This window comes from Brassica napus, chromosome C6 (assembly GCF_020379485.1).
Source record: "Brassica napus cultivar Da-Ae chromosome C6, Da-Ae, whole genome shotgun sequence".
NCBI classification, from domain to species: Eukaryota; Viridiplantae; Streptophyta; class Magnoliopsida; order Brassicales; family Brassicaceae; genus Brassica; species Brassica napus.
In genome coordinates, this window is record NC_063449.1 from 3,103,292 (window position 1) to 3,121,607 (window position 18,316).

The following is an 18,316-nucleotide window of genomic DNA, read 5'->3' on the forward strand; positions in this document are numbered from 1 at the left end:
TAGTTGTTGTTGGCGTTTTACAACAATCACACAAAACTCTATAAATCGCTTCAAATAGCTCTAAACCTCTAAATTTCAAAAGCTGGTTCTAGCTAACATTTGCGGTTGCTGGAGGGAAATTTTTTTAAAAAATATTATATAAAAAAATATATTCAAGTATAATTTTAAATTGAAAAATAGAAATACTAATATATATATTTGATTTATATTATAAATGTTTAAAATAAAAATATTTATATAATTTTAAAATTTTAATAATATAATTTATAAAATAGAAATTTTATATTTATTATAATAATATGATTTTTAACATTTTATAATTATATTAAAAATGTAAATATTGTTAATTTATTATTTAACCGCTGTTGCATTTGATAGTTAACTAGTCATAATCATCCGGCAAACACAACTATTTCTAATTGTTGTAACAATCGAACAAATCGTTTATAACGCTTTAAACCGCAACCTTCTGCATTTGGAAGCGCCCACGACTGTATCCGCAACTGCTGCGGTTAGGCTCTTAATAAAGTACTATCAAGGAATCGGAGAAAGTATACAGAAAATAAATTAATTTAACATATTTTTATTTTCGCACTTCTGTAGGAAACCATATGAGTACATTAATAGCATGTGTATATGCCCGAAATGAAGTAACATATTCCAAGGAATAATCTACATGTTCAATTGGATTGTCTACTTTTAATTAAAAGATGGGAGAGAAACTAGGTAAAAGACAATCCTGGAAAAGTGAATTAAAGTTAAGGGAAATAAGACACAATTAAATTATAAGAGATATTGATTTGTTACTTTCTTTCTTTTTTTTGTTATATGTGGATTGATATTAAACACCAAAAGTATAAACATGTTCAATACACAATCATCTCATCTACGTTAATTATATAAACCTGAAGACCTAGTAGCAGTCCAAAATAGAATTAAAAAGTCATGATCAATCAAATCATAGTGACTTTTGTGCTTGGCATTCTAATCATACCAGCAATTGTCATCGATGGAGAGTTTTCAGATACTCATGATGCTAAAATAGATCTACTTTTAAAGAAACTCAACAAACCTGCTGTTAAATCCATCAAGGTTGATTAATTTTAGTCCTATAGAGAAAATTACTCCTAATTACACCAATTTCATTTGCGTTTAATTCTTACTAACGTACGTCTTTTAATATATGCAGAGTCCATACGGAGGTATAATAGATTGTGTCCATATGAAAAGTCATCCTATTTATGATCATCCTTTATTTAAAAACTATACTATTCAGGTCTGAATTTTTTTTCCGGTTTTTAAGTTTCACTTTTTCTTGTCATGAACGTATATATTATGTTCAATATAAGATTTTGATAATTTTGTTTATAATTTTCTAACTCCAAAAGCATTACAAATAGTTGTGATACAAAAGCACCCATGTCAAACTGTCAAATTCGGATTAGTAGAACTAAGACATGGTTTAATTTTCCTCTGTTTAATTTGATATATTTTCATATATATATATGTATCAATGTTATGTTTTAGATGAAACCAAGTGGTGACCCCGATAAATGGAACAATGATACTTCAAATATAGTGACTCAACTCTGGACAATCAATGGAAAATGTCCCCAAAATACTATTCCAATCAGAAGAACGACAAGAGAAGATATTTTACGAGCGGAATCAATAGAAAGCTACGGCAAAAAATATCCCAACAACATTCCTCGAAGAAAACCAGCCAATTCGACTAATGAAATCCATGAGGTGCATTCATTTATATGATTCAATAACCATTTGAAGACCATTTTGCTTTCTCTTTAGTCGTACATGTCTACAAATTTGTATTTTGTAATTCATATATATGTGTATGAACATATATAGTATGCCACCCTCCGCGTAAATGGAATCTTTCGTGGAGCCGAAGCAGTTATAAATGTGTGGAAACCTTATGTGCAAATGCCAAGAGAATTTAGCCTAGCACAAATGTGGCTTGTGGCGGGTCCTCCTTCTAACCTTAACACTATTGAATTTGGTTGGCAGGTCTTAGCTTCTTATTTCAGTTCCATATTTATAAATATATTATAGTATTCTCTTTGTAGTCTTTCAATAAGCGTTATTTCTAATTAGGTCTATCCAGGACGTTATGGTGATGACAACGCTAGATTCTTTATTTACTGGACTGTGAGTTGATAATATTATTTCATTTTTGGCTATATTTTGTTGGAATATATACTTATAGATATGGTTATTGTTCTTTATGTATGTTTTCTAACATGGAAATAGGCAGATGGGTACCGTTCAGGCTGCTACAATATTGATTGTCCAGGCTTTGTTCCTGTCAATCAAGCATATGTCTTAGGAGAACCTATTGGTCATGTTTCTACCTTAGGTGGTCAGCAATATGAGATTCCGACAACTATATGGAAGGCAAATATAATACAAAATTCTTTCACAACATAACTACAACAATTATACTCATAAGATATATTTCAAAGCTAAGAACTAAAATTTTTTTTTTTTATCATAGGATCCCCGGACAGGGAACTGGTGGTTGAAACTTAATCACCATGTATTTATCGGATATTGGCCTTCCATATTGTTCAATCATCTACGAAATGGGGCAACCGAAATTACATGGGGAGGCGAAATAACAAATTATAGAGTTAATTTACAACATACAATGACAAACATGGGAAGTGGGGGTTTTGCATCGGAAGGATATGAAAGAGCTAGTTATTTTAGAAAACTTAAGATATATGATGAATGTAATACATGGAAACCAATTCATGATCATGTTCCTGAATATTTCACTACCCAAGAGAGTTGTTACAATATAAGATATGCCTACGAAACTGACTGGGGGGATTATTTCTTTTATGGTGGTCCTGGTCGAAATCTGTATTGTACATGATTACATATTAACATGTTGTAGATGCAACTATGCCATTATCAGTCATCTATGTTATTTTCCACTATCATATAGTGTTAGTGATTTCCAAGTGATTATTAAATGATCCTTTTGGTCTTAACACCGATAAAACGCAATCAAAAATCATCAGATAGTTTAATGGATTGAATATTTAGGTGACTCTTTATATAAGTTTCTTGATTGGTTATCTCTCTAACATCAGAAACTTATAACATATTTTGGGTTTAACTGTTCCAGAAACTTATAACATGGCAGTAGATAACTGAGTGTCGTCTCAACAGCTATACATAAAGAAAGGAACGGAAAATAAACCGAAAGAGAGTGAATTGCCAGAATAAAATATGAATCGGAAGGAGAGTACTCTAACATGGGAGAAAGGTGAGCCTGGCTATGATGCCCTTCGACGAGTTAGAGATGAAAATGAAGTCCAAGGAGAGATAGAGATGGTGTGAGCGATGGAGAGTTTGACTGAGAGAAAAGAGAGAGAGAGAGAGAGCAGACGCGGTGAGATATCAGTGGGATACACTATGCAACAACGAGACCAAAGAGACTAAGGTTGATTGTTTTTTATTTTAGGGAAAACTGCAAAAAACGAACAACTAAACTAGCTATACTATTGTCCTTGTAGAAAAAAAAATTGTCACTTTTAGGCTTTCACTACACTTTTTATATATAAAAATTCTTTTTTTTTTGATCAAACAAACATGCATTACTTATCAAGAGTTTACCCTCCATGAATGGAGTTCATTACAAACCTAGCAAGAACTGATTTTGCCACAGAATCAGCTTCCGCATTGAAGTTTCTAGAAATGAAATCAAAGGATATTACATCAAAGAAAGTCCTAAAGTGATAGATATCAAACATGATACCGAACAGTTCAGGTTGGGTCACTCTCTTCTTCAACATCTTGATCCGAGAGAGGGAATCAGATAGAACAGCCAAGGATTACACGTTTGAATAGACAGCAAGGGCAACTGCCCGATGTACAGCTAAGGCTTCTGCCACTAAAGCTGAAGAGACATGGCTATGAGCCTCAGAAACGTTGGGAAGGTTTCGAACATTATCACCAGAGTAAATTCCACCAATGCCACAAGCTCCAGACACTGCTTTCCACGCTGCATCAACATTGCAAACAAGTATATCTGCCGGAAAAGTCGGAGGGGGGCAAGAAGAGCAAACTGGAGGCCGATATGGTGAGAAGTTGTTGAGAGTAGTAGCTTTTCGTACCGATTGTGCATCGTTCCATTCCTTCGCATCTTTAATACTCTTCAGAAAAATCTCTTGGGCTGTAAAGGCTCTGTTTTCAAAGACTAGCTTGTTTCTTGCTTTCCACAAGTTCCAAACCACCCAAGGCCATAGTGGGGCATTTAGACCCGTCGGTGGCAAAGGGACATAGTCTTTTCCTTGTTTGATTAGCATTGCCAAATAAGGGATGGAAGTGAGGGGTTTATGAGCAAGCGGTATCTGGTTCCATACTTCCACTGCAATAGGACAGTTGAGAAAAACATGCAGGTCATCTTCATGCGCTCCACACGCTTTACAGTTAAATCTCGGGAGCCCTCTCCTTTCCAAGTTTGAGCTGACCGGTATAGCTCCTTTTATTACTCTCCAAAGAAGTCTTTCAACTTGGGGATTGTTTTTACATTCCATATATCACGCAGCCAGTGAACTGGATCGTTTGCTTCTCCCCTCATCAGCTTAGACGTCATACCCAAGCCATAACCAGTTTTTGTAGAGTACTCTCCTGATTTTTCTTGCAGCCAAATTAGAGTATCCGGAGATTGTATCGAACTAGTTTTTATGTGCAAAATAATATCCTCATACTGAGGTAGTGTGCTTCTGATCTTATCCAGGTTCCATCTATTTGTGAGGGGACATAACAGATCTTTGACCTTTAGAGACTGGTCCTTCATATTTGGTGGTCCCATAGGTCGGCTTGGAGACACAAACGAGAGCCATGGATCGTCCCACACTCGGATTGATTCTCCATCCCCGACTGCCCAACTTAGTCCTTTCAACAAGATTTCTCTACCCGCCAGTATGCTTCGCCATCCGTGGGAGGCTGTGGCTGGTATTGTGCACTCTAAGAAGGACTGGTTCCGGGAATATTTTCCCAATAAAACTTGAGCTAGCAGTGACTGTGGTTCCTTGATCAACCTCCATCCTATCTTTGCAAGCAAAGCTTTGCAAGCAAAGAATCATTAAAGGCTTCAATATCTCGAAAGCCAAGACATCCTGCATATTTTGGCAAAGCTAATGTGTCCCAAGATACCCAACACATCTTTTTCTTTTCCGGATTAGCGTCCCACCAAAAGCAAGTAAGGAGTGACTGAGTTTGTTTACACAAAGAGACCGGGAGTTTGAAACATGACATGGCATAGCAGGGCATGACATGATATATAAAAATTCATATCAACGTTTTTACAATGCAAAAAAATAGAGAAGTTTACTAGAATGACACAAATTAATTGTAATATTACTAGAATGACTCATATTTTTCAAAAATTATTAGAATATTTTTCTTGTCGAAATTGTTGTTGCCCATAGTTATAACAAAACATATATATTATCAAAGTGCCCTTAGCATTTAATCGTTGGCAGAATTATTTTCAAAAAAAAAAAAATCTATCGAGTAATAAGTTTGTTTATAAAATATGTATAAAAAATAAATCTACCGTTAAAGTGGTGTCAAACTTTCTTAGAAACGTTAGATTTATTTCCACGACAGATTTAATTGTTCGATTTGAATAGAAAACCGGCTTTTAAGGATATGTCTGGCGAATGAGGAAGCAGATTTGTTATAAATGGTAGATTTTTGTGGTCAACTTATTTTCTTATCTAATCGACTTATTTTCTTATGTTCGACCTATTTTCTTATGACAGAGTTATATATCCGACTTAGATTTTTTTTGTAGACTTTTTATTTTAAGCGGTGGCATACTATTTAATTTATATTGTGGCAGATTTGTTGACGGAAATCTGAGAATATGTAAACCAAACTTAATTTAATGTTTAATTTCGATCCGGTTTACATTAATTTTGAATTTGGTTTATTTTTAGGTTAATCAAGATCAGAATTATGGAAACTTTTGGTAATTGTCATCTCTTTCATCCCTCTTTTCTTTCTTATCAAATTATCCCCTTTCATGGTGGTTTAATCACTTGTTGCAATCTTTATTGATTGGAGAAACATGGATCACATCAAAAAACTGCCAAGGAAGAAACACACATGTAGAATTTATAATTAAATGGGGGCATAATTCTAAAACATGTCCTCTTAAGTGATGAGTTTCGATTTAGTTTAAGGCTATGGTCATTAGATTTCATTTAGGTTGGTGCTACATTCGGTGGTATTACATTAGATTTACACGTTGGTCATTGGTCTTTGGTGGTACATTACATTTTATTTAGTTTTCTTTCCAGAAGTACTTGCAAACGAGCCCTTATATTCATCTGAGACTATAAAAGTGAAAGAAACCACATACAAACCTTATACATCCATCCGGGAACAAGCAAAACACTACAATTAACGGAAGACACTTCTATTGCTTTCATCTTACATCTACTCCCTCTGTTCTTAAATATAAGATGTTTAGAATAGTTTTTATGTTCCAATATGTAGGATGTTCTCATATTTCTATGTAGCTTTAAGTTTATCAAAAACTGTGTAACCAATCAAATTTAATAGTTCTATTTTGTAATTGGTTGAATAGTTTTTAATTTAAATTTTTAATGATACTTTTTAGATAAAAAGTAATTTTCTTAATAAGTGTGTTTTACCTAAAAAATTTATATTTAGGAACAGAGGGAGTATTATGAAAACAGTAAATACAATAATAACTTGGTAGGCTGCATCATGGTGCGGAGCTTTGCTGATTCAGAACCTCACCTCAGCTCGGCTGTAGGTCTAACCCGTGTTATGAGGAGACGCTAGGTCCCGCACCGTTTTCTGGCGGTAGAAACATTCCCCACTTCCCTTCTGGTCCTGTTGGTTCGATCACATGAACCCAACCATCAGTACAGTAAGCCCAACTGAAAATTGATTTGGCTCAAAGGGATGTGCTGCGATGAACCCCACAAAGCTAAACAGATAAAAGCAATCACTCAAGATCTTTATCTGAACATAGAGGGAACTTAAACAGGCAATGTAGCATACCTGGGAATCAGGCACCAGAGGAAACAAGTACATTCATAACGTTTGAGAATGCTAAACCTTTCAATTTACTTTTAACCTACATGAATCATTACCAGCCAAAAGTTATTTCTATGAAAACGAATCAAAAAGTCCTACACACTTTCAGTTAAGTCTTAATCAAACAATATATGTTAAAAACATGTAATAAAAACTTGGAATTGCATGGATTTAGCACTTACAGTTTCGATTTTGGAGATTTAAAGTCGAACCCAAATCGGAGCTAGGGGTTTTGTGAATCAAAGGGATGACAGCGACTTGAGGAGGACATGACGAAATGGATGTCAGCTGTGACGGAGAAGTTGTTGTCGGAGTCGGAGATGGATAACGAAAAAGCCGACTCTGGAAAGGAGATGTCTCCGACTTCTCTCGAGAACAAGACCCAACAAACAAAGCTTCCCTTTTTCTAATTATTTAATTTATGATATATTAACATATATTGCTATTAATTTTAAGAGTTTTTGCACTGGATGACTATGAAATGAGAGTTATTTAGGTAAGTAGACATTCCGCGTTAGATCTCTGGCCAATCTACATATTACTGACCCCAATACACCAATTCAAGAAGCTCAGGACTCTCTCCCTGAGCCAGTGAGATCTCTGGAAAGGAACTTTGCAGTGAGCGACTACCCACCCCCCCCCCCCCCCCCGAGTCCCTACAACAGAAGAAGTGATGCAGGAACTGGCAGATGTCTCTATACAGTACACCAACTGTGCTGATCCAGTTGAAAGAGAAGCTCGTCGCCAACGTGTTCTGCAGAGCAATGCGGAAGGCATCATGGAAGAAACAGCGGCTTCAATCATTGCAGCTGCCACTAGAGTAGCAAATGCTAGCACCCAACCGCCTCTTATACCAGCATCTGATCCCATCTTGCTCCCTGGCCCTAGAATGACTATTCCCAAACATAGAGGCAGACCTCCAAAACAGAAAAAGCAATCTCCCAGGTCAAAAATCTTAACTGGAGCTAACTCTCAAAAACGCAACTTCTCGTCAGCTCATTCTTCTTCAGCTAACCATACGACACCAACCTCTAGATAAAACCAAACAAATTCATCAAACGTTGGGTCGATCCCTACTACCAGCAATGGCAGACCAGTAATGAAGAGCGTACCTGCAAGTGTGAAACCTCAGAAGGATTTTCACACCCAAGATCCTCCTCTTCCTTAGCTGTACTAAGCTGGAACTGTCGAGGGTTAGGGAATCCCAAGACAGTCCAGCGACTCAAAGATCTCCATAAGCTACACTCTCCGAATGTACTTTTCTTAATGGAGACGAAAAATCCCAACAGCTTCATTCTTAATGAGCTACGAGACCTCTGCTACAACTCTCACTATCTGGTATCTCCACACGGTCATGGTGGAGGTGGTCTCGCCTTATTCTCGAACAGCTGTATTGACATTCAAATTGTTAGTTCACGGCACAACTTTATCGATACAACTGCAGTTGTAAAGGGGCATGCATTTAACTGTACCTTCACCTATGGTGCACCTGATATGAGAAAAAGACAGGAGGTTTGGGACTCTCTGGCTGCGATCTCTTCCTCAAGACCAGGACCCTGGTTCCTGACAGGAGACTTCAACGAAATGATTGAAAACTCAGAAAAATTGGGAGGAACTGATAGATCAGAGAACAGCTTCGTACCTTTCAGAAGTTTCCTGTCACAATGCGATCTCTTTGACGTCCAACACACCGGTAACTGCCTGTCCTGGAGAGGGAAACGTGAAACACATGTAGTCCATTGTAGATTGGATAGATCGATTACAAACAGTGAATGGACAGACCTGTTCCCTCATAGCCGCAACCATTATCTCCGTTATGAGATTTTGGATCATAGACCTCTTCTCACCATCTTTGATCCTACGAAGAAAAAATCAAGGAAAATGTTTAGATATGATCGAAGATTACGCTCCAACTAGCAAACAAAGAGATTGTGGAAAAGGCTTGGAATGAACACACTGGCTCTCAAGTCACCTCCAGAATATCCCAATGCCGCATAGCCATTGCTGAGTGGAGCCGTACCCAGCACCTTAACAGTAGGAAGATGATTGAGCACCTCCAAGACGTTCTAGACAAAGCTCTCTCGGCCCCCATTGCAGACGATGCAAACATATCGGCCATAAATCTCTCTCTCCTCCAAGCATACAGATCAGAGGAGGAGTTCTGGAAACAGAGGAGCAGGCAACTATGGCTCTCCCTCGGAGATAAGAACACGGGCTATTTTCACGCTGCAACAAAAGGGAGGAAAGCAAGAAACCGCTTATCAGTTATAGAAGATCAAAACGGTGATGTTATCTATGAGGAGGAGCAGATTGTGGAATGTATAGCAAAGTACTTTACAGAAATCTTTACCTCTTCAAACAGAGACTGTACTTCTACTGTCCATCAAGCACTGACGCTAAAGATCACACCAGAGATGAATGAGCAGCTGATCATTCTCCCCACGGCCGCTGAGATAAAAGCGGGAATGTTCTCTATACATCCGGATAAAGCTCCTGGCCCAGACGGATTCTCTGCTAGTTTCTTCCAATCCAACTGGGAAACTGTTGGACCTGCAATCACACGTGAGATACAACACTTCTTCAGTACTGGTAATCTGCCATCTACAATAAACTCGACATTCATAAGGCTTATACCAAAAATCAAACCCCTCAAGCTAGTCTCGGATTACAGGCCAATAGCTCTCTGTAATGTCTATTATAAGGCAATCTCGAAAATCCTTTCTTTGAGATTGAAGCCAATTCTACTAGCTGTAATATTAGAGAATCAATCCGCGTTTATACTTGGACGTGCTATCTCGGATAACGTGTTGATCACCCACGAAACACTCCACTATCTCAAGACCTCTGATGCAAAGAAACATTGCTCCATGGCAGTGAAGACTGACATGAGCAAAGCATATGATAGGTTAGAGTGGAATTTCATCAAGACAGTGTTAAAAAGATTGGGGTTTCACGAGAAATGGATTACCTGGGTCATGGAGTGTATCTCATCAGTCTCCTACTCCTTCTTGATAAATGATTCAGCCCTCGGGAAGGTTGTCCCTCAACGCGGCATCAGACAGGGGGATCCTCTCTTCCCCTATATCTTCATCCTCTGCAGTGAGGTTTTGTCAGGACTATGCAAAAAGGCTCAACAAGATGGAACTCTAACAGGAGTCAAAGTAGCAACTAACTGCCCTAGGATCAACCACTTACTCTTTGCTGATGACATAATGTTCTTCATAAGATCAGATGAGAGAAGCTGCTCCACCCTGCTCAAGATCCTAAACCTGTACGAAGAAGCATCCGGCCAGAGAATAAATTCAGATAAGTCATCAATTACCTTTGCCAAGAAAACCAAATTAGCTTCAAAGAACAGAGCAAAGCAGATTCTCAATATTACTAAAGAGGCTGGAGTAGGCAAGTATCTAGGTTTACATGATCATTTTGGATGACGCAAGAAGGACCTCTTTGTCTCCATTGTTGATAAAATCCAACAGCGTGCGATCTCCTGGTCGTCGAGGTACTTATCTACAGCCGGCAAGATGACCCTCCTTCAAGCAGTCCTCTCAGCAATACCCACCTTTCCTATGACATGTTTTCAACTACCAGTTAGTATATGCAAGAAATTACAATCAGTATTGACTCGTTTCTAGTGGGACTCAAATGATGGAAAGAGGAAGATGTGTTGGGTTTCTTGGGAAAAACTAACTAACCCTAAGTGTATGGGAGGTCTCGGGTTTAAAGATATACAACGTTTCAACACAGCCTTGCTAGCTAAAATACCCTGGAGAATGCTCAACAATCCTAACTGTCTACTATCTAGAGTATTGATGGGCAAGTATTGTCAAAACGATAGTCTACTGAAGGTTAGCCTAACGAAAAAAGCATCACATGGATGGAGAGGAATCCAAGCTGGAAGAGACTTACTTGTCGAGCACCTTGGGAAGTTCATTGGAGATGGATCGACCACCAAGATATGGGGGGAACCATGCATATCACCATCCTCTGCCATACTCCCCTTTGGTCCTACAAAAGAAGATGAGAGTGACCTTTATGTCTCTGACTTAATCCTAAGAGGGAGCGGAACTTGGAATATCACAAGACTACAAGAGCTCTTACCTGATCTTGCTAAGGAGATCTTGTCTCTCCGACCAAGTGTAACTGGCGCACAAGATTCTTATGTCTGGTACCCTGTAGCATCAGGGTCTTATTCAGCAAAATCAGGATACGCAGCAGCATCAGCGAGCCTCTTGCCTGCAACGAATCAACCGGTGGTCCCAGCTTCTTTCCCTGGAGAATGCTCAACAATCCTAACTGTCTACTATCTAGAGTATTGATGGGCAAGTATTGTCAAAACGATAGTCTACTGAAGGTTAGCCTAACGAAAAAAGCATCACATGGATGGAGAGGAATCCAAGCTGGAAGAGACTTACTTGTCGAGCACCTTGGGAAGTTCATTGGAGATGGATCGACCACCAAGATATGGGGGGAACCATGCATATCACCATCCTCTGCCATACTCCCCTTTGGTCCTACAAAAGAAGATGAGAGTGACCTTTATGTCTCTGACTTAATCCTAAGAGGGAGCGGAACTTGGAATATCACAAGACTACAAGAGCTCTTACCTGATCTTGCTAAGGAGATCTTGTCTCTCCGACCAAGTGTAACTGGCGCACAAGATTCTTATGTCTGGTACCCTGTAGCATCGGGGTCTTATTCAGCAAAATCAGGATACGCAGCAGCATCAGCGAGCCTCTTGCCTGCAACGAATCAACCGGTGGTCCCAGCTTCTTTCAATTGGCATAAATCAGTGTGGAACGTGGAAAGCCCTCCAAAACTGAAACTCCTAATCTGGAAAATCCTCCACGAAGCGCTTCCAACTGGTTTCAATCTGCAAAAGCGAGGAGTGCTAAGTGATACAATGTGTATTCAATGTGGGCAGGTCGAAACTATGGATCACCTATTCCTACATTGTACCTTTGCCTCTGAGGTTTGGAGTCTCGTCCCTTTGATATCACGCTTCTGCTCCTCTGCATGCCCATCAATCATAAATGCAATTGAAGACTCGGGACGATGGATCTGTCTTCCTCCAAGAGGCGTCTCTACGAATGTCCTCTTCTGGATCCTGTGGGCTCTTTGGACAACACGCAATCAACTAGTGTTCGAATCGAGACACCAATCACCCTTAGCGGTAGTGTCGCGAGCAATGGCAGATGCACAAGAATGGAAGCGAGCCCAATTTACCTCCGATCCTCCGAGAACCATAAAAAAGGGAATAGCTTTTGCGCTGACACCAACGGTACCGCAAGGAACAATCCTCTGTAATAGTGATGCAGCTTGGAATCAGGCCTCTGAATCGACGGGACTTGGATGGATCTTCACACCTCCAGGATCCCCAACTCTCCAGGAGTCACAACACCAGACTCATGTGCAATCGGCTCTCCTGGCTGAAGCCCTAGCGTCCGATCTGCTCTTCAACACGCCATCCAACTTGGCTACACTCAAATCTGGCTCCGATCAGACTCTCTTGTGCTCGTTCGAGCCATCACTTCGATCGCAAAACCGAAGATCCTCCACGGAGTTCTCTCGGATATCGAAACTCTATCATCTACGTTTTCTTTCTGCGTCTTCTCCTTTACCCCAAGAGAGCTTAATGGGCCAGCAGACCTCTTGGCAAAAGCTACTCTTTGTAATATGAACTCTTCTAGGGCCTAGCCCATTTAATTTAAATGAAATTTGGTTGCTCAAAAAAAAAAATACATTCCGCGTTTTCAATAAACCGGAAAAATAAAAATACCATTCTTATCCCTAGTGTTGCCTATCGGACAGTTAGATTGACATGTTGTCAGCTAAGTCAAGCACGCTTCTGTAATAGTTATGTTCCCGGTTACATATTGCAAAAGCCAAACAATATCTAAATTTATTTTTTAATTTTTGTAAAACACCTCTCAACTTGTACGAAACCCCCAAACCTTTTGATAACTTCCCTTAGACTGTTCAGTTTCCCAAAACCTCTGAAATTCATTTTCAAAATGGTCTCATCTCGCATCGTAGATCTTCCAGAAGACGATGTTACGGATGCAGTGCTTCCCATTCCGGAGATGATGTTTACATACCAATCCTCCAGGGCCATTAATCACATTCTTAATTCCCTCGAAGATGAAGAGATTCAGACACTACGCATGTCTCCCTTTGGTAAAATTGTTGACATCAGCGAGAAACCTGGGTTTTCTGGAAGATTTACTAGGTATATCTTATCTAGACAATTAAAAGTGGGGAAAAAAACACAAAGCTTGGTTTCGGTTTGCTGGGAAACCGATTAGGTTTTCTCTTCGCGAGTTCGCCATTGTAACCGGTCTCAACCGCCCCAACACAACCCACACGGCCCAACGTTGACACTACTAACAATGCACAACATAAGGTAGATATCGTCCAACCCCACTGTGACTCTAACGATGCTATAATTTCTCAAGTTATGGGGAGTCTGAGTCAATACTCAACGCCCCCACGGAATGCATCAGTTTGTCCTGTAAGTTTTGAAACTACCTTGTTCAATCCCTGCATTCACTTACTATTTGTTCGAGCTGGATTTTAATTGGTGTTGCAGTTCATCAAATAAGTGTTACTAATGGGGCTTCGATTTTAGTGGATCGAATATATATATACATACCGTATTTGAATGCTTTCATTTGTAAGGAATATTAAAAAAAACCGGTCTTTTTGTTTTAAAACCGGTTAGTATATTTAGAATAAAAATTAAACCGGATTTTCGAAACTGCAACTCTATTTTTATATATCAAAAACCTCTGGATTTTAATTGGTGTTGCAGTTCATCAAATAAGTGTTACTAATGGGGCTTCGATTTTAGTGGATCAAATACATATATACATACCGTGTTTGAATGCTTTCATTTGTAAGGAATATTAAAAAAACCGGTCTTTTTGTTTTAAAACCGGTTAGTATATTTAGAGTAAATATTAAACCGGAATTTCGAAACTGCAACTCTATCGCTGCAAAGCTCATGGGTTTTTTGATTGGGCTGATATAAAGAAGAGCCTTATGGATGGCAAAAACGGACTTTATTAGAAGCTCGTGATGAAATACGTCTACTACGATCCCAAATCACCAGTCTACAAACTACTATTACAAACCACACAAACCACCCCCAACAGACGGATCAAGCACTCGTATCAAACACACTCCTTCACCAAGAAGTCAAAGCTCATTTTCCTTGCGACCACGGCGATATACTCCTACGCTATTTTATTTTTTATGTCATGGGTTTTCTTCGTTCTCGTTATTGTTGTAATCGTTAACATCCTGAAACATTAGTTTCACTCCAATCTTTGGCGTTGAACTTGTTTTAAGTCTACCAGATTATATCGAGTTATATTGTCCTAACTATGTGCCCTGTAATCTAATCTGATGAAACTAATGTTATTGAAAAATCGTTTTAAACTGGTTTCTTAATTAGATAACCGGACTTAATGAAACATGTTCGGATAAAGGTTCTAGTTAATTGACTATACAAACCGCATAATTTCGGTGAAATTGTATATGGCCACAAACGTTTATTTTTTAACACCACAAGATGAAACAAATTAACCCAATTCTACATGGCCATATACGTTACTTTTCTTACCACCACAATGTAAACCAAATCTACGCCATACAAATTTCACAAAAGTCAACTTCGTACAGTCTGGCACCTCTCCACTATCAGTTGCTGTTGCTGACACTTCCCTATTTCACTCTGCACCTACTCTCCCTATAATTCTCAGGTTCTACGGAGGACACGATCGACTTTCTCTCCACCCCGCATACACGATTCGCCAATTAATAAAAAAAAAGCACAACTACCTAATTTCCGACGCCCCCATGTATATTGAGTTAATTAGTCCTAATTTTAATGGGAAATTTGTGGTTATTTAAGTGAAGGATGGTTTTTTCGTAAATTTGCTTGTTGCTTGTGTCATTCCAGTAGTTACATTTTACAAGGTGATTCTCCCGTGCATTAGCACCGGTATAAATTTCCTATAAAGTTAATATATTATAATTAATTGATATTTACTTTTGGTTTTAAATCAATTTATATTTTATATGTATAATTTCTATTAATAATATCATATTATTTTAATTAGACATATGATTTGGATATGTTATATCCCCTGTTCGGAATTACGCTAGGCGTGAGTCGGGCGATTGATGTGGGCCTAGCGAGTTGGTAGAAAATCGGGGATTAATCGGGGCCTAGTTTTTAATGTTTTTTTCAAAATTTCGGATAATATATGTAATATTAGACTTTGTTTTGAAGAGATACCACTAAATTCCAATGGTCTAGCGGTAGGAGTTGTTTGTTTAATGGCTCATTTCCCGGGTTTGACGCCACCAATGTTTTTTTCTTTTTTTATTTATTTTTTCTTTTACTGAGTGGCATATTTGTAATTTTTCATCATTTTCCCCATAACTTTTTTTTAGGGTTTCGACTCTGCAGGGCTATTCCATGGCGGCCATCAACTATTTTCATGTAAATCATCAAATTGTTGTGTGATTTCGTGTTAGTTATGTCACATATACGTAGATTTGCCATTAAACATCAGTTTTGAACATTCAAAACTTCAAAAAAAAAAATTATACTGCAACCTGCGATTTGTTCACCGCCTATGGCGAAATCGCCACGGCCAAGCACCGCCCAACGTCTCGCCGGCGCTTAATCGGACGCCTTACCCGCGTTTTCGAACAGGGGTTATATCTAGTCAGTTTGGTTGTTTTTGGGTTAACAATCAATTTGTTTATTACTTAGGTATATTGGATTGCATCTATTTCTCTGAATTCAACTATAATATTTTATTCTAAATAAACTTAATTTTGATTAAATTTTTATTTACATTTAGATTGTATATTTTTTTAGATATGTAAATATATTTTAGTGAGACTATGTATAACGTAATATATATTGTGATTAGAATTAAATAAAAAAAAATAAACTAAAGTGTTTGATTCAAAATTACATAAATGAATATAACGATAATATTATGAAGTCTCATGCATATATATAAAATTATATTGTAAAAATTAGTTAATATTTTATTTTTATTTATTAATAGGTTTTGAGTCATCCTGTAATTTATATGTATAAAAATAAATAGATTCTTATCATAAAATTATATTTTTACTGTCGTTACTCATGTTATGTTGTCGAGTCACTCACGTTATGAGTATATTGAGTTACATATATTCTTACAAATTCAAACTCAAGTATAATTATTTTTATTTTAAATAAGTTAAATTAAATTAGTTTTATTTCTCAGTTAAATGTGCATGTATTTTTATAATATTTATCAAAATAATATGTTGATTTTTAAAAAAATATTAGGAAATAAAGAGATGATCAATAAGAAATTACATACATAACTATAGCTAATAATATCAATATTTACAATAATTAAAATATCTTATAAATTATAAATAATTGTATGCCTTAGATTTATTGAAAGGAAAACTGAAAATTATTTTAAATTATTTAAAAATGAGAATTCATATTTGGTTGGGTATTTTGATTATGGGTATATTAAGTTCCACAAACATAAAGAAAACATAAAATTAAAAAGAAACTAACCATTATCAAAAAATAATATATTTTTTTAAATATATATGCCTCATTAAAAGTTTATGCTATTTAAAAAGATTCTGTAATTATTTGATCAACATATTCTTATCATTAACAATTGTTTTAGGTTTCATTTTTAATATCTCTTAAAAGTCAGCACTAAAATTGTGATTGTTTTTGTGAAATCATATTATTATACGTATTTTTGCTGTAATTGTAAGATATTATAGTAAGTTAAAGATTATGAAAAAAATTAAATAATAATAATTGTAAACTATTTTTAGTCAATTAAACATATATCGGTTTATGTTCTTTAATTATTTTATGTAATCATTTAAGAAACTAGATAGATATAAAGAAAATATTTCTATTACTTTCAAAATATATTTATTTTATGTTGTGTAAAGTATTTTTAAAGGAATAATATTTTTTTTTATATCAAGATTATTTATCTTTGTGAACCTTTTTTTGTGAAATCACATTATATAAACTATATTCAGTTTTAATCTAAGAAAAAAATTAGATATATATAAAATATTTTTATTACTTTGAAAGTATATTTTCGTTATATAATAACAAACATATGTTTTAAACGGAATATTATTATTTTGTGAACTTTCCTTTCTAATGAAATTATATTGTATATACGTATATTTCATTTTAAAATTCATTTTTAAACTTTATGAATGTTCTTTTTTTGTATATTTTTTAGAAAAAGTAAAAAGGAAACTAAATAAAAAATTTATAATAGTATTTAAATTCAATATTTTTAATTCCTTAAGGATACCTCTGTAAATAACCGTCGTAAGACTTAATCTGAGCGCGACACGTAGGAAACCGATTTCTCAAATAATATTATAGAGATATGAGTTAGTCTAGTAATTTTTAATATGATTAGAGTCATTTTAAGTAATTGGAAAAATATATAAAACTTGATGTAGAAAAGCATGTGCATATAAGAAAAATATTTTTGGATTCAAAAGATGTTTGGAATAATGAGTTCAAAAATGTGCTAAAAGTGTTATTAAACGTGATCTACCATATACGGTGACTTAGAATTTACAATCCACTGAATACACAATCATCTAATGGAGATTGAACACCAAATATATCAAATACATTTCCATTTACTAAGGCAAAATAAACAATCTTTCATTCCTTATATGTTTTGTAAGTCGAGAAGATCATAAGGTCTAAATAACAAACATATATCTACATTTCTAGAGCATACATTTTTCCACAAGGTCTTTCATCTACTTATGTGGTATACTATTACTATGCTTTCTGTTGTTTTCTAACTATGGTAGAACGTGGATAATACTATATTTGTAACTAATATCCGAAAATCTAGCTGAAAATATTCTAGAAATCTTTTAAACATTTATTGCTTTCCTTTTTAATTATGCAAAAGATTGACCAAGTCTTTCTTCTTCCTTAATGATATATTATGAATGATTTGTAAAAAAATAATAAAAAATTGTTGTGGTATAATGGGAAGAGAGAGGAGTTTTAACATCCATATTCTAAGAGCATCATTAACCTAGAGACCCATTTAGGGTCTCTTATTTTTTTTTAAGAGTTATTGTGAGTTAAGAGACTCCGCTAAGAGACGATAAC

General features: G+C 36.3%; 1 protein-coding gene across 1 annotated transcript; it reads left to right on the top strand.

Annotated features, from left to right (window-relative positions):
• The first annotated feature begins 350 nt into the window (after positions 1–350).
• LOC106422550 lies at positions 351–3,074 on the top strand. The gene is made up of 7 exons (XM_013863341.3): positions 351–1,092; positions 1,190–1,276; positions 1,528–1,749; positions 1,867–2,025; positions 2,113–2,166; positions 2,269–2,412; positions 2,513–3,074. Exons 1-7 carry the CDS (start codon positions 946–948, stop codon positions 2,894–2,896), a joined length of 1,197 nt encoding a protein of 398 aa, XP_013718795.2. The 5' UTR covers positions 351–945; the 3' UTR covers positions 2,897–3,074.
• The last annotated feature ends 15,242 nt before the right edge of the window (positions 3,075–18,316 follow it).